The following is a 23,918-nucleotide window of genomic DNA, read 5'->3' as shown; positions in this document are numbered from 1 at the left end:
TTATTTTGTCTGTGGTATTTTCAGTGTTTATCAAGAATTGAAAGGGCATTAGATGCAACTCTATCCAAAGGCAAAATCATTTCTTTGAAAGAAATGAGACAAAACACACATACAAACACACACACACACACACACACACACCCCAAAACCCTGTTATTTTCAGAGACCAACTGAGTGCAATCTGTTTCACTTTAGTCCTAGTCACCTTGGGAGGTTGAATTTTTGTTCTATGATCATTGTATTTTTTAAAAAAAAATTGTTTTGAGAACTGCCTTCAAAGCCTGAGACTCATTCTTTTGAATACCTTTATAGAGGCACATTTTCCTGTAAGAAACCACTTGGAGCCAATGTAGATGAATACATAAAGTGATCAAACTGAGCATTATTTCAGTTAGTAACAAAGTGTAATTCTAAGATTATAAGACTTTTAAAATGTGATTCACTAACTGGCTGTAAGTGCAAATCCAACAGGAATTTTGAACAATTCCAGCACCCTTGGATTAAGAATATCACTACCCAAGGTAACCCTTTGAAGGTTAATAGTAAAATCTTTATGTTCTAAAGCCATATTGATGTTTACAAGCAAAGCTTTACCCAGGTATGAACTTGCAAATACTTTCACAAGAGTTCCTCCTAGTATTTCTAAAAGTTTTTTAAAGGACAGATTCTGAAGGTAAGGTTAAATGCATAATACACGTATTTATTTTAAGGAACAAATAGAGTAAACCCTACAAAAATGTAAATTCCATTAATAATACGTAAAGTGAATATCTTTATTTAGTTGTTGCTGCTGCTGTCACTGTTTTTAACATTTCCATATCCAGTGGATTCCAGAATAAGATATGCTTAATTATCTATGCATAGAAAAATTCTACTAAGGATTTTTAATAACTTTCAATTGTATGTTTCTCTTCTAATTTAAGTCCGGCCCCCCAAATAAGACATTGGGTTGTGAGAACCAGACTACTATGCATAAAATTCAGTATCTCTTGTCAATTCCTAGAATTCAATGTTTATAAATAAATAAATGTACTATTTAAAGAGAAGATTTATTAGATGCAATATGCTGATAAGCTTTACAAAATTTATTCATCGAAATTTATTTCAAATTTTTAAAAATTAATTGGTGTCATGAATTTTTTTCAAGTAATGGTGTCTTACTGAGTTGTTCTTCAAATCCTTATGTTGATAGTGGTAGAAAAACAGCCTACCGCACAAGAATTGCAAGGCCTGCAAACCTAAATCCACTTTCCTGGTTGGATATTTTAGAGAATAACATTTTAGGAGGTGAATAACTTATTAATACATCTCAAAACCATTTGATTTAACAACCAACCTATGTCTTAGATTTATCTCACTTACCATTAGATAAATGGAGAGCAGAGTTAAATGCAGTCTTTGCATTCACTTTTTTTTTGATAAGTTCAGTTGTGGAAACTCTTACAAAGTAGGACTAGAACCCTGCCTTTCAGCCAGTGAAATAATTTAGACACAGATATTCTAAGCGATTTGAAACTTTATTTTCATGACAGTGACTGATTCATTTGAAATGTGGGTCATCATGACCACAGCAGTGGGATCAACTATATGTAGGATTGCCCTGAGACCACTCATCTCTTTTCATTTTAATTTTATTTAATAAATTAATAAATATTAATTTCTTTCTAAATGCCCAGGTCCATACTGCAACCGCACCTGGGATGGCTGGATGTGCTGGGATGACACTCCGGCTGGAATGTTGACCTCCCAGTACTGCCCCAATTACTTTCCAGATTTTGACCCCACAGGTAAAATATATATTTTTGTTATGAAGCTTTTGGAGTTTACATAGATCAAAAATTTTAATCACATGTAAAATATATCTATTTAGTCATATTCCAAGTTTTATTACATTTTGAAGAGTTTCCTTAATTAAAATATTATTCAGGCTGTACAAATACTGCAAGTTGTGTTTATTTTTTAAATCATATTGCTGGCTATTAAGGTATATTGGTATTACATTCTTGTTTATAAAATTTTCTCAAAAACTTTATAAAAGTTTTATCTAAATGTGGGTTTTAAAATTTTTTTTTCAATTGTCACATTCAGTAATTTATGCAAAACCTTGATGTAGAGTTTGCATACACTGGGATGGTATGATGTACACAATGGAAATTCTAAATAACCTTGAAAATGTTTAACTAAAAGTCTAATAGCTCTAGACATCAAATTTCTGTTCCAACCTCAGATTATTGAAATATGCTCAATAAGTAAGACTGATAGTGCAATAATTGATTAAACGGAAACCCAACTCTGAACTTGGGACCAACAATGACAACTGACAGATATGTTAAGTAAATGAGTGCCACTGAATTCACTTTAGTTGTAAAAGTTACATATGAATGCTCTTCGTTAAATACCAAAATATTCAATGAGTATAAAAATATCAACATTATTTTCAAAATATCTCCTTTACCTAACCCTCTCTATATAATTAGGCACAACAGTTTAGAAAATCAGTTGAGAACTGTTATTTCTCAGTCTTCATATCGACTCATGCAGATTGAAAATACTTCCAGAACTTTTGAGGCTTCAATCTTATCACCCTGCATGGTTAGGAATCAAGCTGGGATGATGCTCAAGCAGGGAGAAGGTCTAGGAGGAGAAGATTCCAAGGGAGAAGTTTCCAAGTATATTGCGAAATTGAAGGGCTGAAGTCACATGTTTCTGAATTGTCAGGTATTCATAAGCAGGTTGGAGGTGTGTACCAGAATTAGTGCTCAGGAGCAATACAGAAGAATGTAGAAGAGTATTGACAGCATCACTCCAGAGACTAAGCAGATGGATGGAAGTAGAAACTGGGACTGGGTAGATGATAGTAGGAAGTAAATGATTCTCTGCTTAACTGAGAAGCTGGGAAATTAAAAAAAAATAAAAATAAAATAGAAAAAGATCTCCATGCTAAGTATCACCCAGAGATTCTGATTTAATGGGAGTGGATATTGGGAGTAGAAGTACAGCCTGGACATCAGGAGTTTTGAAAAGTTCTGCTGAAATTCAATGTAGAGCCAAGATGGGAAACCAGGGGGACAATTAAAGTCCAGGTAAGAAGGTGGTCAGAGCCAGAGAGGCTCATCCAAGTGCCCAGGTAGCTGTGCCCATGGGAGGCAGAGTATGACCTCAGAAGAGGCTGATATATTTCTAGAAAACAGGGAGGCATCAGAGGGTGGGAGAAGGCAGCCACCCAGCTCCAGGCACTGTGGCTGAAAGGCCAGAAAAATCCTGTCCCAAGAAACTAGAAAGAAATACGTCCTGCTAAAATAAGTCTGGAACAAAGATCCTAGAAGGGGGATGAGAATGTTAGTTATAAAAGAGACTCAGATGCTGAAACTAGATGGGATCAGCTACAGATGCAATCTGTTAAGTCCCTTTGAAAGGGTGAGACTCTTTTCCTGAAAGCAAAATGTTCACTTTACTGGTTCAGAGGACATTTAAGTGGCTCTAGAATCCCAATTAGAGCAGAGAAATGAGTCCATCCCTGGACAAGGTTTGGAAGACATTATTTGCATCTTCCTTCAAGGGAATATCTGATTTGTTCCTGAAACCACAAAGTTCCACCTAAGCAAGGCAGGGGTAATAGAAGTAGAATTACAGGGAGCTTCTTTTAAAACCAGTGTCGGCCAGCCACTTCTGGGAATTCCTATTTTGATGGAAGAGTTGAGATGTGAAAAAAGAAGGGGCTCTGTCCAGTGCCCTAACTCAAAGCTACATTCCTACAAACTCTAAGTAAATGCTACTTAATGATAATCCTTTGGTTCTTTATTGAGTCTTCCCAATAAATGATGCTTCATTAATCTTGATTTGACAACTACATTAGAGGTAATTTGATTGGCATAAAGCACCATTCTGCAATTGAGGCTACTAGACCAGTTCCAAAGTGGCAGCAGGCTCCTGCCAAAGTGACTATAAATATTGACTAAAAGGCAAGGTTTTGATCAGCAAAATAGAGATTTCCAGGCACAGATCCATCTTTTCAGCCTTGTTTTTAGATGGAACCCTCTCAGTTGGGAGATAAATCCATTTTCACAAGCCACCTAGTAAAAATGTCTATATTCAACAAACAAATTATTTAGGATTTTATTATTGCTCTAAAAGCTACATATTAATGATGTACAAAAAATTTAATAAAATGTCAGTCATTTCATTTTGGAAAAAGTGCCTCGTGAAAGACAAATAAATAGTGAAAGAGGAAAGAACAGTATTGAAATTCAGAAAAAGATGACAGTGTATAGGAAGATGCTAATAAAGCAAAATTCAACAGAGGCACTTAAGGCCCTGCACTTGGAGTCAAGCAATCAACAGTGCCAACAAGGTCAACATGTGGTTTAGGACAGGGCTGCTCAACCCTCATTCCTTTAGAATTGGTCTTGAGGTCTATCCATGAGTGGAATGGACTTCTTCAGGAGAATACCCCTCCTTTTGAACACAGTAGTTTCCCCTCTGCTTGCTACATAACAAACATTGCTACAGAGCTAATTTCTAACAATATAGTAAAGGTAAAATATTGCCATTAAAATCACTTTTTAAAAATTCCAAGTACGCCTGGAATGACCCATCAACAATTAGCATTAGCAAAATCATGAATACATTTTTATAACAATGGTGGAGATTTGTAATGTGCTAATTACAAATTCACTAACTAGTACCTAAAGAGGTTTAAAGAAGCAAATAGTAAAGGTGAAAGCTATGAATCCCAATATGCATTGTAAAGTGAAGAGAGACAAATAAAAAAAAAATATCTTTTTCAGAGGTGGAAAAATGACCTCTTGCTGTAACTCCCCTTAGTTTGGGATTTCTGTTGGATTTAACCATATGAAATTGTAAATATTTGACCATTTGACCCACAGTTTCATATAGTCAGTCTTATAAAAATATTACAAACAAATGAAGAAAGGTATGGTCTCCCTGTTCTCATATATTTCCCATTTATAAGCAGAAATTTGTCTGCTAAAAAATATGAATTAGAGTATGGGGGTAGCACTTTGGAGGCCAGCAGACTTGGATTTAAATCTTGGATCAATCCTGGATTAATGACCTTTTCAAATTCTGTAACCCCTCCCCATCTGCCTCCAGTTAGTACATTGGAAATGGCAACCTCTGCTTCCCAAGGCTCCGCTGAAGATAAAATGAGACAACACATATTAAAATACTTTATATAACCCGTGATCCATATGAACTCTACTGACTGATGATCACATTCAAGTTCTACAGATGATTAGCACTTTGAAATAGCTTGTAAGCTTTAACTTACTATTCTTTTTCCCTTGGGATTTTGAGGTATTAATGTTTTGATTGTTATGTTTCATTAACAGAAAGGGTCACAAAATACTGTGATGAAAATGGGGTTTGGTTCAAACATCCCCACAACAATCGAACCTGGACCAACTATACCCTGTGTAACGCTTTCACTCCTGAGAAGCTGCAGGTGGGTTCTGTTTCAAATTTCAGTACTGGATGAGAATGCCATTATTTATATGTGGAAATGGGTTTATAACTTTAAAATACCTGCTACTCAGAAGCCAAATGATTTTTATGGAAGGAAATCAGTGGTGACCTATAAATTCGGCTTTCTATGAAGTAGCATTAGAGAAAATGACAATTCCTTTCTTAGTGTTTAATCTCAATGGTACCTCCAAGAACATATGGAATCCGGTCATTTGTGACAAAGCAGATAGTATCCATGAAACAGATGATGGGATCCCCTCTGATGCCAGAAACTAGGCACACTCCTGTAATCCCAGAGACTCAGGAGGCTGAGGCAGGAGAATTGCCAGTTCAAGGCCAGCCTCAACAACTTAGGAAGGCCCTAAGCAATTTTAGCAAGACTCCAAACAATCTAATGAGCCCCCTCCCATATATATGTATAACCTGGGGATGTGGTTCAGTGGTTAAATACCCCTGGGTTCAATCTCTTTTACCAAAAATAAATTAATAATAATAATAATAATAATAGTTATACAAAGCCTTCTTAGAAAAATAGCCAGGAAATTAATTTCTGGGAGAAAAGACAGGAGCCAAATATTTTTTTCTCAAAAATATTCCTCAGTCCCTCCCAGTAAGTTCTCTAAAGTTTTTATCAGCTCCAATCAATAAATCAACTATTCCAATTTTATCATTATTACCTGTAAGGATAGGATAAGAAGTGCCATTAGGATAATTGTATCAGCAATAAAAATGTCAATCAATGTAAATGCCTGGTCAAATGGAACAACAGATATAATTCAGGAGAAGTAGGTCAATCTGTATTGAAATTCCTGGAGCCTTGAAAGGTGATAATTATTTGAGGACAGTAATCATACCCATAACTAAATGAAAGTCTCTGCATGCATTGAGAACATTTTAGCAGAATTACTGTTTCAATCTCAGACCCTTTACAAGGCAAGTAACAAGAATCAAAATGCTCAAGATACATAAATGTCACATTTACTCCCAAAATTCATAACACTTCATAGAAATCATCCTTCTTATCTATATTATATTGCATTAATACCAAGGTGAACACACTGCAGAAGGAACTTCAAACAAGAATTCAAGAGATTAAAATACAAATACAAAATTATACACAAATTTTTCCTTATTAAGAAAAACAGCAATTAAAAACAAAACCCCCAGTTCCAATAGATCTAGGTCTGCTTCAATTATAATGGATAAAACTAAGTAATTTCAAAAGCTAGTGTCAAAATTGTGTGTGTGTGTGTGTGTGTAAGAGAGAGAGGGAGGGAGGGAGGGGGGAGAGAGAGAGAGGGAGGGGGGGGAGAGAGAGAGAGAGAGAGAGAGACTATGCATTTCATGAAAGAACTCATTAATATTCTTTTGAACCAACATGACACTAGGAGAGAATAAAAATGAACCATGATTATGGAAAAACAGAATTAACAAATGACCATCAAGGAAAAGATTTCATATTCTTCAACCAACTAAATACTAAAGATACCCTTCTTTTTTCAAATTTATTTTATTTTTTTAAATTGATATACATTAAATTGTATGTACTTTAATCCTGGGTTAAATACAGGTACAGAAAAATCTGCCATCGTACTCTCTTTTTTCTTTGTGTATTCCTAGTGCCAAGAGTCAGGAGAATTTGTAGATTATTAATCTGCCATTTTGTAGGGTAGACATACCCACTGTCTGTAAGACCCTAGAAGTTAAACCCTACCAGGATCTCTTCCTCAGCTTGAGAGTAATCATTTTCATGCACTTATATTACTTCAACAGTATATTTTTGAATGAGATTTAATTCACCTCAAGGAACTTTCTTTGAAAATAGGTCAGTTGATTTCTATAAAATCATATGAATAAACATAAAAATATTTTATTTGCAGAAGTATTGTTCTGATGTTTTTAGATGGTTTTAAAGAAGGAAAACTATGTTGACTTGTATCTAGAAACAGAAACTCTTGCACCCTCCCTGAACTCATTGGTTCATCTCTCTGTTCCAGAATGCGTACTCTCTGTACTACCTGGCTATCGTGGGTCACTCTTTGTCCATTTTCACCTTGGTGATTTCCCTGGGGATCTTTGTGTTCTTCAGGTGAGTATATTTACAACATCTGCTTTTTATTTTCTTCTCGAAGTTACTGGAATAAGTGGCAAATTCTGTAAGAGTGGGGCTGGGGGAAGGTCTCCTGCAAATCATGAAAGACAGGCACCGTTGGTAGTGATGAAGTAGCCAAAATATCAAATGCTTTCAAACTCTAACTTTGGGAGAACAAGATGGATTCATTATCATTTTCAAAGGCAATATGCCTCCTTCCCCAAATAAGACAGGCCTGTGAACCCAGGAGGACCCTGTGGTAATATGGAAAGATTCCATTTACCCTGGCTGCAGTTACATTAAATACTGAGCAGAGGCTCCTCCACTTTCTCCAATCCCTGCTCTACTATACAGAGGCCATGGCCATAGGTTCAAATGCACCCTGCCTAGTTATGAGCTGTATCAAAAGTGGATTTTCCATGACTGGTGAGGCCATGATAGTGGTTAATCACAGAGGAGGGCAAGTCTTGAGTCTCTCTTTATACCTTAACCCACTCAACCAGAATTGAAGTTGGTGGAAGAAGATGGCTCTTTGTCCAGTGTTAATTCTTTCTCCTCACAAACCTACTATTTTCAACCACATCCATCTTCTAAGACACTGTGAGGAATAATATTCTCATGAGGGTTTTTATTCTAAGGTTTTGTCTATTAAACTTAATTGCATTATCTATGGCAAAGTGATTAGGTTGATATATATGCAGATTTTACAATAATGGAGCATGTGTTGAGTCCTTCTTCATCGTGTGTTTGACAAAGTAACATGACTACATTGGGCTGTTTCTTAAATTTGGCATCCTTTCTTTAACTCAAGGCATGTGGTACTACATTGCCCTTTCATGAGAATTCTAATTTTTACACTAAAGCAATAATTCCCTCTACTTAGACTTATATACCCTTCTATGTGCAAACTTTGGATTTTCTTGTATTTTAGATAATTAGATTGATTAGGAAAAATCTTGATACTCCATTCTCCATTATATGAATAAGGTAGGGCTAAATGTGCATAAATTATTTGACATGAAAATTCTATAGAATTCCCAGCAAGCAGGAGGGCTGCTTATGTTTTCCATGCAGAAAACTCCCTTATCAGAATTTCCTATTGCTGTCACACTAGTTGAGATAATAGCCAGCAAGCCCTGGAGCAACTTGGATGAAATAACCTATAGACATGGTCTGGCAATTGCCATCTGCTAGAACACTTCAGCTAAAACCCCAGAAGAATGAAATTCAGAGATATGTTAGCCTATGTGAGAATAAGGCATAAAAAAACACATCAGAGCATGTCTTTGCAAAACCCAGCTCAAATATGTTTTTCTTTAGTCTTTATGTGTGAACAATTATATCAGAAAGCACAATGTGAGAAAATACACAAGGAACAATTTGAATACTTGAAGGTGTCTTGTCTTCATCTTTAGATGAATATAAACAGGAGCCTTTAGATGAATATAAACAGGAGCTTTTCAAATAACTAGACATTTCAATTAGAAACTATTAACTATGTTTGCATCACAGCAATCCTTCATGAAAATAAGGCTCCCATAACATAGCCCTTTAGCTGATTTTATGAATTATATTCACAAATGTAGGTTTAAAATAGACCACCCATATATTTTTTTTGTAAATGAATTGCAGTTCATAAATCTCTTAGAAATGGAAATAAATTAGATGGAATGATACAGTATCTAGATTAGTATCTGACACATAAAAAGTGTAATATGAGTTAGGTTCAGTGGCACACACCTGTAATCCATCAGCTCAGGAGGCAGAGGCAGGAGGATTGAGAGTTTAAAGCCAGTCTCAGCAATTTAGTGAGTCCCTAAGCAACTCAGTGATACTGTTTCTAAATAAAATATTTTTAAAAAGGGCTGGGGATATGGCTTGGTAGTTAAGCATCCCTGGGTTTAATCCCTGGTACAAAAAAAAAAAAAACACGGGTGAAATATGTGTTTGATATCATTATTATTGCTATCACCATAATTATTATTGGTAGTAATAATAGTTGTAGTGGTATGGCAAACCCCTAAGCTCAGATTCCAGATAATCCTTTATACTTAAAAGATGTGCCACACAATTAAATATAGTCACCTATATATAGAATAACAAAAGCTTAATTTGATTTTTGTTAAAATGTTATCATGATAGTACTAAAGAAAATTAAACAAATGGGAGAATAATCAACTCTGTACACATCCTTAGCACAACTATTACTTTTTTCTTGGTCATTTTTTAAATCTTTGTCCATATCATAGTCAAGATTCTTATATTGCCTAGCTCAGTGATACATGCATACCTGTTATCCCAGCAACTTGGGATTCTGAGGCAAGGAGGATCATAAGTTCAAGCCAAGCCTCAGCAACTTAGTGAGAACGTGTCTCAAAGTAAAAAACATAAAAGGTTGGGTATGTAGCTCAGTGATAAAGTGCCCCTGGGTTCAATTTCCAGCACACACACACCAAAAAAAAAGTGACTAAAGAAAAAGTAAACAGACAATAAGCTCCTACCACAAATGGCTTAACAGAAGACTGATAAAGCAGAAAGACATGAGGTATTAATTGCTAGAATTAGAAGAGTATTTTCAATTATAATGATCAGAACACAGCAAAGTAATCACCATAGCATGATTAATTTTGGAATGTCTGCTCATTTTTCAATGGCTCTTCACCATGGTGAATAAATACATCATCTTGACTTTCACACAACTTTGATTAAAAAGTCTGCTTCTAAAAGCCTACTTTTAAAGCTTTTTAAAAATATAACAAAAAGAAAAATCCCAAATTTGTAGCTATGCAACTAATACGCGGATCAGGACTTTAAAGGTAATGGCAAGGGGTGTTTCTTAGGTTTTTTAATATCTCCATTCACTTAAACAAGTTATGAGATCTGAGAGTAGAACCAGCAAAGAAAACGAGAATGTTCTTTCAATTATTTTTTTTAATTTTTTTTTATTGGTTGTTCAAAACATTATAAAGCTCTTGACATATCATATTTCATACATTAGATTCAAGTTGGTTATGAACTCCCAATTTTACCCCAAATACAGATTGCAGAATCACATCGGTTACACATCCACATTTTTACATAATGCCCTATTAGTAACTGTTGTATTCTGCTACCTTTCCTATCCTCTACCATCCCCCCTCCCTCCCCTCCCATCTTCTCTCTCTACCCCATCCACTGTAATTCATCTCTCTCCTTGTTTATTTTCCCATTCCCCTCACAACCTCTTATATGTAATTTTGTATAACAATGAGGGTCTCCCTCCATTACCATGCAATTTCCCTTTTCTCTCCCTTTCCATCCCACCTCATGTATCTGTTTAATGTTAATCTTTTCTTCCTGCTCTTCCTCCCTGCTCTGTTCTTAGTTGCTCTCATTATATCAAAGAAGACATTTGGTATTTGTTTTTTAGGGATTGGCTAGCTTCACTAAGCATAATCTGCTCTAGTGCCATCCATTTCCCTGCAAATTCTATGATTTTGTCATTTTTAGTGCTGCGTAATACTCCATGGTGTATAAATGCCACATTTTTTTTATCCATTCATCTATTGAAGGGCATCTGGGTTGGTTCCACAGTCTAGCAATTGTGAATTGTGCTGCTATGAACATCGATGTAGCAGTATCCCTGTAGTACGCTCTTTTAAGGTCTTCAGGGAAAAGTCCAAGAAGGGCAATAGCTGGGTCAAATGGTGGTTCCATTCCCAGCTTTCCCAGGAGTCTCCATACTGCTTTCCAGATTGGCCGCACCAGTTTGCAGTCCCACCAGCAATGTACAAGAGTACCCTTTTCCCCACATCCTCTCCAGCACTTGTTGTTGTTTGACTTCATAATGGCTGCCAATCTTACTGGAGTGAGATGGTATCTTAGGGTGGTTTTGATTTGCATTTCTCTGACTGCTAGAGATGGTGAGCATTTTTTCATGTACTTGTTGATTGATTGTATGTCCTCCTCTGAGAAGTGTCTGTTCAGGTCTTTGGCCCATCAAGCCACAGAAGATGAGTGTTTAAAAGTGTGGCACATGGTTGGGAGGCTGAGGCAGGCAGGTTGCAAGTTCAAGGTCAGCCTCAGCAACTTAGTGAGAGCTTGTCTCAAAAAATAAAGAGAACTGAGGTTGTGGTTCAGTGGTGAGGTGTCCTTGAGTTTAATCCCCATTACAGGGGGAAAAACACATGGGTAAATTAGAATATTTAACCCAGAGTAAAATGATATTGCTCTAACCCTATTGGGGAGGGTCAGAGGGAGGACCAGAGATCATCTGTGAGGCACATTGTTCTATTGTCTCTGTTTCAAGAAGCCATCAGTCAACAACTTAAATCTGGGGAGGAAAAACAAGTACTAACAAGTATACTAATTTATAATCTAAATCTAATAATGCAAAGATATAAACTGAAATAGCTGACCCTCCAGGGCAGCCACACAGGAGAAGAATGAGAAATGTAGTTCACAAATGGGGAGATGTCAAATATTCAAATTCAAAATAATGAGATACAATTTTTATACTTGTTCTCATTGGTCTCCTATAAATGCCCAAACTAAAAAATGTTAAATACGTCTGTTTTCTTAAAAATGAAGTATGTTCCTGGCTTTTCTAATTTTTTCTTATATTTGTATTTCAAAAATAATAAAAGTTATTGTGAAGTAGAAAGTAATTCTGACCTATCACTGGAATTTATCTTTTAATTAGCAGAATTTTCCCAGGATTTTTTTTTCAAACAATTAACATCACCCATAAGATGTTTACCATACTTTACAATCTAAGTGTTCATCATTTATTTACTTAAATACCATTATTGATGTGAAAAATCAATGATCAATTATCTGTCTCTTGCTTAATTCTGCATTCTTGCAGTATTTTGCAAAATTTGAACAGTTAGTTGCATAAAACTTTTATGAAACCAAAGTGAGAAGTTATGCAGCTTCCGTTGGTGGACTAGTTCATTCATAATCATCCCATGAAATCTCACTCTGAGGTCCTCAGAACTCTTGAAATGCACCTTACAGAGTTCTATCAAAAGGAGAAACCCTGCAGGTGTCCTCCAACCAGCAGGCTAAGGAGGCCTGCAGGAGAATTCAAAGTTACTGACCATACAGGAGGCCATGGAACTGCCAATAGTTCACTAAAAATCTTGGGCTCTTACTCAGAATGAGGCCATTAAAGCATGCCCCAGATCTTAATGTGATTTTATTCTTAGTCTTCAGGGAAAAGGAAAAGGCAGGGGGGCTACATAACCCTGAAACAAATAAAAATCATGCTTTGTTATTTTAAAAGAAGAAAACAAAACCTCTGTGTCTTCTACAATCTAGAGGAAACTGAGTTTCAGTGATTTAATTAATAAAAAAGGGCACTAAAACTTTTATAACTGTATGAAAGTTTACATAACATTCATCATGGTATAGAGGTTATTTCTAGTCCAACAGTTAAAGATAGAAAACAGCCACTTTAGGATGCTATTTGGTTTAGGATGTTTGCAGGGAAAATAAGAACAATAATAAGGAGAAGAATTAAATAGAAACATCAAATTAGTTCACCAAGACCTCTCACTATTAGATGCCAATAGTACATATCAACAATAGAACTAAATGTAGAAACCCTTAGGGAAAACTGATTTGGGAAAATTATGTAAGTGCACATTTATGTGAGTTTGGTTCTTGACCATTTTTGGCAAGTTTTTAATAAATCCACTTATTTCTCAAGTTTTACTTACAATTTATCAATTTGCACACTTAAATATTTATACAGCTCATATGCTCTCTCAAGAGAGGCATAATAGAACATTCATTAGCATCCATTGTGACTGATCAGTACTCATACCTTCTGGTTGTTAAATATTTAAAATATTTACTACTCTTGCCCAAAAGGCTTTAGAAATATATATTGAAAGACAGGGAGTGTCTTTATTGCATGTCAAAAAGTATAGGGAGTAACATAGGTCAAAAATGGTAGCTTCCACTGGGGAATCCAGAAGGAACGTTGGTTCCTTTACCACCAACTCAGCATTTCCTGCTATTTCATTTCACACCTACATTCTGGGTGGACAGACAAGGTTTTATCTTGTGTGGTGTCCACCATTATATGTCTCTGACTGCCTTCCTGCTCCTCCAGAGAGAACACTCAGTTGAAGGCATCAAGGATAGCATACTTTCTTCCAACCCAGGCACTGGCATGCTGGAGACAGTCAAGATAACTGTTGGTCAGTCCATGACATATTGTGCACCCACAGAACAGTAGTGATAGGAAAAGAAGCAAGCATTACAATTAAAAGGGGGAATTCTTGATAAGGATTTTGTGCTATATCTAAAAGTAGAAAGTTCCTTATCAAGAAAGACATACATATGATCTGTTATGCAATTATGCATTATTGCCCTCTTCTCTTGCCCTTAATTCTCATGCCCATTGTGAAGAAGGTACAATAACTAGGTAAAGGGGAACAAAGTCAGACTGGAAGATGCAACTTGGGCTTATAGCAATTATAGAAATGAAATTCCTAACTCATGTTTTCCCATGGACTAGTAAATCCATACAAACTTTTCCTTGTTTCATTATTGGCTATTCCCTGTTTGCTTTGAATGTGACTCTAATTACAGACTTATGTAGGATTGATACCAAAACTGATTTAAGTAATCTGCAAAACTCCAGGCAAATATTAAATGCCTCTCATACAGCCACAAGCTCTCATAAAGTACACATGCATGCCGATAGAGTACTAATAACATGAAACAAATTCTTTGTGAAAGAGTTATACCAGATAAACTATAACCATGAAAATGACTTTTTGATTTAGCCTTAAAATATGGCATTTTGAGATTCAAAGTCAAGAACACTTATTTCTTTGTCACATTTGAAATGACACCACAGTTTAGCCCAGACAGCAGATAATGGTATCTTGTCCTCCCACTATTGGAGAATCTGTAGTACTTATGGTTCTCTGTCACTCAAATTAACAAGCAGTGTTCTGTCCATCTAAATGCCTATTTTTTTTTATCAAGGGAATACAGTATAACATCAGGTTTATGCAATTTCTACTTAAGACATTTCAGATCTGACAAGAAAATGTTATCAGCTGCTCTTACATTCACTCAAGCAACAGGATTTTTGCATTACAATTCTTATGCTAAATTCAGTTCATCTTCTCCAACATCCTATGCCTCTTCTTCAGAACACTTATCACAATAAGAGTAAATAAGCAGCCATGTTGCGTATAAGGTCCTTGAAGTCAGAAGTTTTCTATTTGTGCATTGATATATCCTCTGCCTCTCCTAGAAGTTCTGGATCATATTGAGTACACAGTAACTCAATTGTTAATTAATTTTGATAAATTTAAAGTACCGTTAACCTGCTTCAAAAAGATGAGTGTAAATGTCATCAAGTAATGTAATAAAAATTTTTAAACTCAATAAACAGAAATCATGCTTGAACTTTTAAGAAACAGAAACTCATTATTAGCCATAGTCTCCCTTTGGAGGCTAGCAGTTTATCTAGTTTTAAACCATCATTTTCTCTACGTTCTCAATGAGAAGTGTGTATGTGTTCTTATGTAGATATATGCACATATATACGGATTTATACATATATATTTATATATAAAATATTGTTTTAGTCAGCCTTTCTCACTGCTGTAACTAAAGGACCCCACCAGAAAAACTATGGAGGAGGAAAAGTTTGCGGGCTTACGGTTTCAGAAGTCTCAGCCCATAGAGAGCCAGCTCCATCACTTTGGAGTGGCTCAAGGTGAGGCAGAACATCACGGTGGAAGAGTGTGGTGGAGGAAAGCAGCTCACATGGTGAACAGGAAGCAGAGAGAAAGACTCCACCCTCCAGATACAAAATATATACCCCATAGGCACGCCTCTAATGGAACCACTTCCCCCAGTTACACCCACCTGCCTCCATTTACCACTCAGTTAATCCCATCAGGGATTAATTAACTAATTGTTTCTCCTCCAAACTCAATTGCATTGTCTCACACGTGAGCTTTTGGGGGACATCACATCTAAATCATAACTACATATGAGCTAGTGTTGAACAACAAGATGATGTCCAATATTAGTTAGTTTTACAACTTAAGAATTTGATAAATGTTCACTATGATACAAAGTATGAGATATGAAATCATCTAGCATTTAATATAATTCTTTGATGTACTGAAAAATTGTTTAGTGGTCACAGCTCAAGCAAAATTGTTGTTATATATTTTTAATTAAACCATGAGTCTTAAGTCCTGTGATGTGTCAGTGTTCTAGGATTATGAAACAATTTCCTTGGACACTTCCATGCTAGTGGGAGGAAAAGAGAAAATAATAGGCAATATCAGGAGGTGATGAGTGTTAAGAAGAAAAATAAACCAGGGACTCAAGGGCAAGAGTAAGCAGCAGGTAGAGGAAATATCTTTTGTTCAGGGGGCTTTGGTTTCCACAGAGAATGCAGCTAATGAAGTCCCTTAAGCCAGTGCTATGCATCAACAGATTATTGAACTCTGCCCAATCTAAAGAAAGCCAGGCCCAAGAGCAGCAGACCTTCCTCCTGCTTTTCCTTCTAGACAATGTCAGTTGTCATAGGCTAAACCAGACTGAATGCCATGAGGAAACCACAGAGACTTACTCCTAATTAGAAGAATTATTGAACACAATTATGACTACATGGAAGGTGGCAGGTCACAGGTTCAACAGCACTGAGTCCAACAGTTGCAAGATGGAAGAGTTTATGTTGTATAAATGTGTGCAATGTTTCACACAATTTTTTATTCTTTTGAAAGCCTTAAATTTGCAACCTGTCTTTAGCAATATTGTAAAACCAAGCAAATTTGGTTTAATTTTGCTGCCAAGTAAAGTAATCCATCACAGTGTGCGGGGGACTGGGAGGGTAAGTTCTTCTCTAAGCCCCATCTTTACCATAGGCTGCCTTCTGGACATAAAGTTCTATATTCTAATACTGCCCAATAAGTGACAAATTCTAAACTATTATTCATTAACTACTAATATGTGTGCTTCCTGAGAAGTTGAAAAGTGTATCTGCAGTCATCCTAACGCGCTCTCACAGAGGTCTTTATTACTTACTCTTACTTTTGACTACAAATTATTGACAATTCACTTTCCTTTGAGTTGTGAATATAGGAAAGCATTGTAAGTAAATCCAGACCATTCAGATATTTCATTTTTCCCCCAGATTTCTTTTTTTCAAAATTCCTGGCTTCTAACTTTATTCCATGAACTTGTTTTAGGAGTAGCTACTCTGAGGAGTAACTGCAGGTTTTAAGCTTTCACAATGTAAATACATTATACCAATATTTTTGACTGGATGAAATATATTAAATAAAGGATGTCTATTGACCTACAATTCTCATTCCAGTTTTCTTTCTACCATGACACAGGCTGTCTTCATTACATCCCCAAAGTGAAAAGGGACATTCAAAGTAATGTTTTATTATGTGAACTTTCACATCAGTGCTTATGTAACAAGTTTATGAAGTAGGGGAGGAAGGAATAAAAGAATCCAACAAATTACTTAGTACCAATAAGGTGGGAAAGTAACTGTGCAAGGAAGCAGCAGCACTTAGATAGGTCTCGCCAGATCTGAAGCACTATATGCCTCATGAGGAGATCAAATTTAAGCCCATTTAGAATTCTCTGCCTGTGTCCGAGCTCCACCAGCAGGAGAATGTGGAGAGCAGGAACCACAGGAGGGACTCCACAGATCTAGGAAGATGTCAAAAGACACAGTGGAAGGAAAGAATGGTGGAATACTTGAAGCTCGTGTATGTAAGGGCTCCTGTCCCTGGTCACGGGCATCCCTTGTTCTGACTTCTTGCTCTATGACCCCACTTACCACCTATTTGGTAACATTGTCATAATCAAAAGTCATTCCTTGCTCTTTCAGTTATTGTAGGAAGCCACTGCAAGGACCCTAAACTACAACTTCTGTGACTAGAAAAATTGCTTTTAAAACTATTTTTTAAAAAATCAGGCAGAAACATAGTAATCAGTCTTGAGGATGGGACACACCTCATTCGCTTCTGTATGTCCTCATGTCTGTTGCTAAAGAAAATATGAAAAAAAATCATCATTTTTTTTCCAGGAACTTTAACATTTGGGCCCCAGTTAATACTTCACATTACTTTTTCTTCCAGGAGCCTTGGCTGCCAACGTGTGACTCTGCACAAGAACATGTTTCTGACCTACATTCTGAACTCCATGATTATCATCATCCACCTGGTTGAAGTCGTGCCCAACGGAGATCTGGTGCGCCGGGACCCCGTAAGCTCTGCATGGTTTTGTTTTCAATTTTATTTGGAGAACCTAGTACCTGTAAATAATGAGCATGCTGTTAATGCTATTGACATGTGCAAACATATGTACTTCTTGAGTTGAACTTTGCATTAGCAAAGCATTATCAGTTCTATGTAGTTCTTGGAATTCATTGTTACATGCTATGATAAAGGACTAGAATCATTGAGTCATAAGCAAATGAGAATCATACAACAAGGCTATTGTACAAAGGCTTGGATCAGTCACCTCAGCTATAAACACTATGCATTTACTCAAATGAGTATAAATATGTTCTATGTCTGCATGCTTTGAAAAAAGATCTATTCTGACCTAAGAAAATGAAAAAGAATTTAGGGGTAATGAATACATCCATGAAACTCATGCCCATAAACACCATCACAACAAGAAAATCTAGTGAGGGTCCTTCTTCTATAAAAGTATCACAGAGAACAGGAGAATTGAAATCATTTAACTCCATTACTGAGAACCACTCATAACGTCCTTAGAGTTGTTAATAATAATTCATATCTGTCTTCAATCTTTTCTTTTTATCTCCAAGGTAATATTTTTCCAAATGGTTTCCAAATATGGTTGCGCTTCAGAATCAACTGGGGGAATTTCATAAGTGTTAGACAGCCACTGTCTACAAGGTGCTAGAGTTCAGTAGCTATGGGTGGAGCCCAGGAAAGCACCCCAGGTGTTTCTCTCTTGCTGCCAAATTGGGAAATCATTGACCAATTGCTGGGTGAAGAAAATGAGCTGGCAGAGGAGGCAAAGGGGGAGGAACATGAAGGCTCTGCTAATTCATTCAATCAGCCCCAGATATTACAAACCACCAAAAATTAGAACTAAAAGAGATTTTAGTCCTCATTTTACAGATTAGAGATCTGAGGATGGAAAGGCCAAGTGATTTACCCTGGATTGTATGACTGATATAATTCAGTAATTGCAGGGGGAACAAGGACTCAAATCCACTCTCCTTACTCTCAGTTTTGTTCTTTCCTTTGCATCCTAATGATGTGTCTCTAATTATGAATTGATGAGGGCTTGGTAATATCAAACTAGTTGATTAGGTTCCCAAATCTACCAGATTGGTTTTAAAGCAATTGAATCACTTTGGTGCTGTGATACCAAACAACCATTTACTTTCCAAAACTTTTTTTTTATTTATAAGCTCAGTGTTTAGATAATGTATAATCACTGTTTCTACCATTTAATAATCATTTGATCCTTAGCAAATATTTTCATCTTGAAAAATCTACAGATGCTTCTCTGTATCTCCTGCCTTTTTTAAATTTCAACCAAAAATCTTTGTCTCATTCATTAATGACCTGCATTTTAATTGATCAATTCAAAACAATTTAATGATGTAATGATTTCTGGCATTGCATATGAAATTGCCAATATTTGATCATTTTTGTTGTATAAAATTATGTTTCATTCCAATACAAATTGGGGACAATACACTGGGGACTGTTACCTTGCCTTGGCCTGAGTTGACAATGGAGGGAAAGATGAAGGAAGCTAAAGACAGAGGAGTGGCATGTTTGAAGGATGGCCTTCAGAAACTCAAGACTTCTGCCTCCAAACACAGCCAGCCTATAGTAACCCCTGAAAATGGACGAGGGAGTAAACACTCTTACCTCCCTGTCCCTGCTAAGGGTTCTATTAACTGAGCTAAACCAGAAAACAGAGAGCAAGGAAGCCCTGGGGGAGGCATCCAGAACCACATCTCTGGGCCCAGGGCTGTGGGAGGGGAGGAGAATGCATCTGGAAGCTCAAACTGAAGCTATCAGCACACAGTGAATGGCCATGGAATATTTTCATTTTTGTTTCCCTGCTTAACTGTGTTATGCAAGCATCTGTAGATAGCCTCATCTTTCAAAACTGGCATTTGACAGTTCTGCCAACCCAATGACAAAAATGCGTGAAATCTGCCCAGAGCATGCATCCTGCTTGACAGTGGCATGGCATGGGAAAGCAGCTTAATTTGGCTTCTAATGGATCCTCAGTGTTAATAATTTTTGCACTGTGAATATATCCAGAAAGGCATTAGGATCCATCTTTTAAAACCATGACATCTGTTATCAGAGACAAAGTCCTGTCTTACCTGAAGAATAATGTGACCAAATGGGGTTTATTTTGATGAGTTTTTCTTTTCCAGTGTTAATTGATTTAAATAAAATTTATCTTACTTAATTTTATCCTCACAAGACCTCAGTGAGAAGGATATTATCCCCATTTTTAAAGCTGGGAAACTGAGGCTCAGTGAAGGTAAGTGTCCCCCATACTGTGAGTACTTAGAAATGGAATTCAAATATGGATCTGTCTCACACAAGACTGTCTCTCTTCACACCACAGTCTTTCTTTATTTCCATAGGAAGATACATGTGATAAAAGAAATGGGCTCAGCCATTCCAGAGCAATGATTGTCAACAATTGGACTGGCACACCACAGTTAGTGAAGCTGACCCCCGACAAATTTAAAATAATGTAGAAGCAATTTGCTAAGCAAATAGGAGTCAAATATTTGGCTTTCCATTCTCCACTAAGGTTGGAAACTCTGAGAAAGTTACCACCTGTAGGAAGTAGGCCAGGAAATGGCACTTCAGTTATTGAATCATCACACACTGACCTGGGAGCAGTGCTCAGTCTATTATGAAGTACTGTAAATTCACAGGTAGATCCTCTCCTGCCTCACACTGATATCTCTTACCCATTCACAATCCCTAAGCATGAATCCAATGTGTCTTACAACCGTACAGGTGGGATTCAGACATATTTTAACCTATTCTTGAGTGTGCTGTTCCCCCTCCCCACCCCCATGGAAAACAAAGGAACAAAAATCTAGATAGTTTTCTCTGTGCACCTACAAGAGGAATCCCTTTCCACTGAGGCTAGACAAAATGAGAATGGGTCACCAGCTAGAACTCAACTTACATGGAAAATGGAGCGATGTCATGATGTGAGAACACACTGTGCCCTATTTCACATTCTTAAATGTTTGTTTCTTCCATTAAACAAAATACGGAGACACACAGCTTTCACCAAATACATGTGAATAGTGTCAGCTAAAACTAGCTGACTAAAATGTTGAAAATTAGTTCATGCTTGTGAATTATGAAGCATACACTTGACTTAGGAGGAAATTTAACTAGTTTTAAAAAATAACTAGTTTTTTTTTTAATCTAGGGGTTTTTTAAGCACTTTCTCTATTTGAACAGTCATTATTTTTCATCAAAAATTTTGTTGATTCTCTTACCTAACCTTCCATATATAAACAACATAGGACAGCTCTCTCTAGGCAAGTGAAATTAGTTCAAGAAAAGGTAGCAAAGCCTCCTAAGTAGACCTATTTTGTGCATATTCTATCATAAAGGCATTGAAAGAAGCCCAATTTCTTGAGTCTTTTCTCATCTGAAAGTTTAAGTGGATTGTAGTTGAAGCAATAAATTTGGGTATCAAGAAAGAAGAAATGTCCCTGCTGTGATAAACTTGAATATGAAGAATAAACAAGAGGGGTTGGGGCTATGGCTCAGTGGTAGCTCACTTGCCTGGCATGCGTGAGGCACTGGGTTCGATTCTTAGCACCACATATAAATACATAAATAGATAGATAGATAAAGGTCAATCAACAACATATATATTTATAAAAAAAGAAGAAGAAGAAATGAGAACTAGGAAAGACTTAAGTTTTTCTCAAGCCCTATCTCTCTTAGGAGAAAAGTTCTTCACTTGTAAAGAGACAGATGTAATAGTATCCAAAGACTGAGAATCCAGTCATCCATCAACATTAAGTCACATGCAGAATCATATGTTTAAAATTACTTTAAATTCAGGGTTTAAAATATTACATTCTTCTTGAAAAACTAACAATCCAGAAAACATTTGATTAAGATCCTCCCTAACCAAGAAAAATAAAAACAAGAAAGAAAACATAAGAGACAATCAATCAATCAATCAATGAAACAGTAGAAAGTTTTGGAAAAAGGAAAGTTATTGGACATTTTCAGTTTATAAATATTAATTGAAATTGCAACTAACATGAAAATATAACCATAGGCATAAATTAAAGAAAAGCACACTCATGAGCAGACCATCTCTGATTTAGTTCTATATTGTCTTTAAAGAAAAACAAAACACTTAACTTTTGAAGTCATTTTCCCTCCTAAGCAAACAAAAGCAAAGAGTTACTTTTTCATATTGACCCTATTCTCAGGTCACTGAATCAGTAGTTAAGAGGCACAAAGCTTTCTCTACTCAATACCAAAGGGAATATATTAAAAAGAAAGCTATTTCTTGAAGTGGGAGGCTGCCTCATCCCAAATGTTTTTGCACTTCTTCTATGAGAGTTTTATTTTGTTGAGGGCAAAATAAGAAGAAAAAAAAGAGAGAGAAAGAAAAAGAAGTGTCCTCAGCCCTCAGTGGGGAATCCCTGCGGGGTTGAGGTTCCTTCTGCATCAAAGTAGTCAGTTTTTTCTCTCAGAAGCCTTTGGTCAGGCATATTCTCTCCTGTCTGGCCAAGGATCAGAATCTTATTTCTCACATTCTTCTATTTTATTTTTTTTAAGTTAAACTCAAAATAACTTCTGGAATAAATAAGGACTGAATAGATCCTCAGTTTATTGAGTGATGTGAAAATTGCCCATTGTCATTTATGTCATTTGAGTATTTCATTTCCATAATATCTAAAATTTCATTTTCTTGTTCTATCTATTCATTTGATGATCTTTATGTAGAGTCAGGATGCAGAATTAAAAGCATTGTTCTTGCTGCATCTAAAGGAAGCTGGCAGGATACTTGTCATTTTCTAGAAATAAATGTCTCTCTGAACTTTTTATCTGGGTATGAGAGGGACAATATAAGGAGATTAGTTTTTCCTAGGAACCTGAGCACTTTTGTACCTCAAAAGCTGATACAATCGAGTTACATTTTCTGCAGCTTCTTATATCAGTAAAGCCAAATGAGTTCCAAGTTCTGAAAAACAACACGAATTTCTTATAGCCCTCATTTGTTCAGAATAGTTGGACCACCCGACAAGGCCATGGCTTTATCCTAGATCATCACAGGAAGATCAGGTTGGAAAGAGTGGCTGGAAGAGAAGCGCTAGAGATGATGAATTCCAGGGTGAGAACTAGACATTCCTGCCTGCCCCAAGGGAGGCTGCTGGAAGGGAGACCAGATAAATGTAGATGAAGCAACCAAGATGGCAGTGCTTCTGAGATGAAGGCTCAATGGCACATAAAACATGATTGGCATTATCTATTTCAGTAGCCTGTGAAGGGAAAAATTGAATTCGGATTAAGAGTGTATGATTGACTTAGGGGCAGGGTGGGGAGAATAATGCCAAGACATGGAAGTGGAATAAGGTATTCTCTGCCATTTATTATTCTTCACTTTACTTACATGTCAAAACCAATAATGATTCTCCAACTTTATGATTAAAACTTAAAATTTGCTATGTGAATATCCTACTATCATAATTTTCACATAATATTACAGAATATATTTTCTAGTGGCTCATTATCTAAAAACGATTTAAAACAAAATGGTGATGGCTAACTAGCTTCTATCTAGCAAAATCTCTCACAGGTTTAGGGCTATGATAGAACTAAAAAGTGAAGAGAATAAATGTGAGGAAAATAAATCTCAAATACGTGTATTTTACTTAGGTTCAGAATTTGGCTGACCCCACAACCATGTGTGTACAAAGGAATCCAGATCATAGCTAAGTCTAAACTACCTGAACTGAGATTCACATTACCAACCTCACAGGTAATAAGCACTTTGGATTGATTTATCCAAAGTAAGTTCCTACTAAAACAAACAATAGGAAGAAAACTTCAAGGAATATAACAGAATCTAGATTGTATACCATAACATTTACAGTATCCAGAATACAATTCAAAATTACCAGACATAAAAATTTTGTTTTAAGAAAACAGTACCCATCACAAGGGAAAATACAATTGAGATAGATCCTGAATTGGCCCAGATGTTAAAATTAGCAGACAAAAATTTTAAAGTAGCTTACCTCAGCTATACCTCAGGTTGTAAATAAAAGACAGGACACCTTAGCCAA

The 23,918-nt window shown here is 36.3% G+C and overlaps 1 protein-coding gene across 2 annotated transcripts in view; it reads left to right on the top strand.

Moving 5' to 3' along the window:
- Nucleotides 1–23,918, top strand: part of Calcr (calcitonin receptor) — a 46,635-nt gene that overhangs the window by 8,863 nt on the left and 13,854 nt on the right. The window contains exons 3-7 of one of the 2 annotated variants that reach the window (XM_027919889.2): nt 1,677–1,787; nt 5,352–5,464; nt 7,482–7,574; nt 16,644–16,693; nt 17,698–17,824. In XM_027919889.2, the coding sequence (XP_027775690.1) occupies nt 1,677–1,787; nt 5,352–5,464; nt 7,482–7,574; nt 16,644–16,693; nt 17,698–17,824 (494 nt within the window). The remainder of the gene's footprint in view (nt 1–1,676; nt 1,788–5,351; nt 5,465–7,481; nt 7,575–16,643; nt 16,694–17,697; nt 17,825–23,918) is intronic. The other variant, XM_027919887.2, reaches the window with a different exon arrangement.

This window comes from Marmota flaviventris, chromosome 1, assembly GCF_047511675.1.
Source record: "Marmota flaviventris isolate mMarFla1 chromosome 1, mMarFla1.hap1, whole genome shotgun sequence".
NCBI classification, from domain to species: domain Eukaryota; kingdom Metazoa; phylum Chordata; class Mammalia; order Rodentia; family Sciuridae; genus Marmota; species Marmota flaviventris.
The sequence above is the reverse complement of the archived record's forward strand: the minus strand, read 5'-3'. Positions and strand labels throughout refer to the sequence as shown.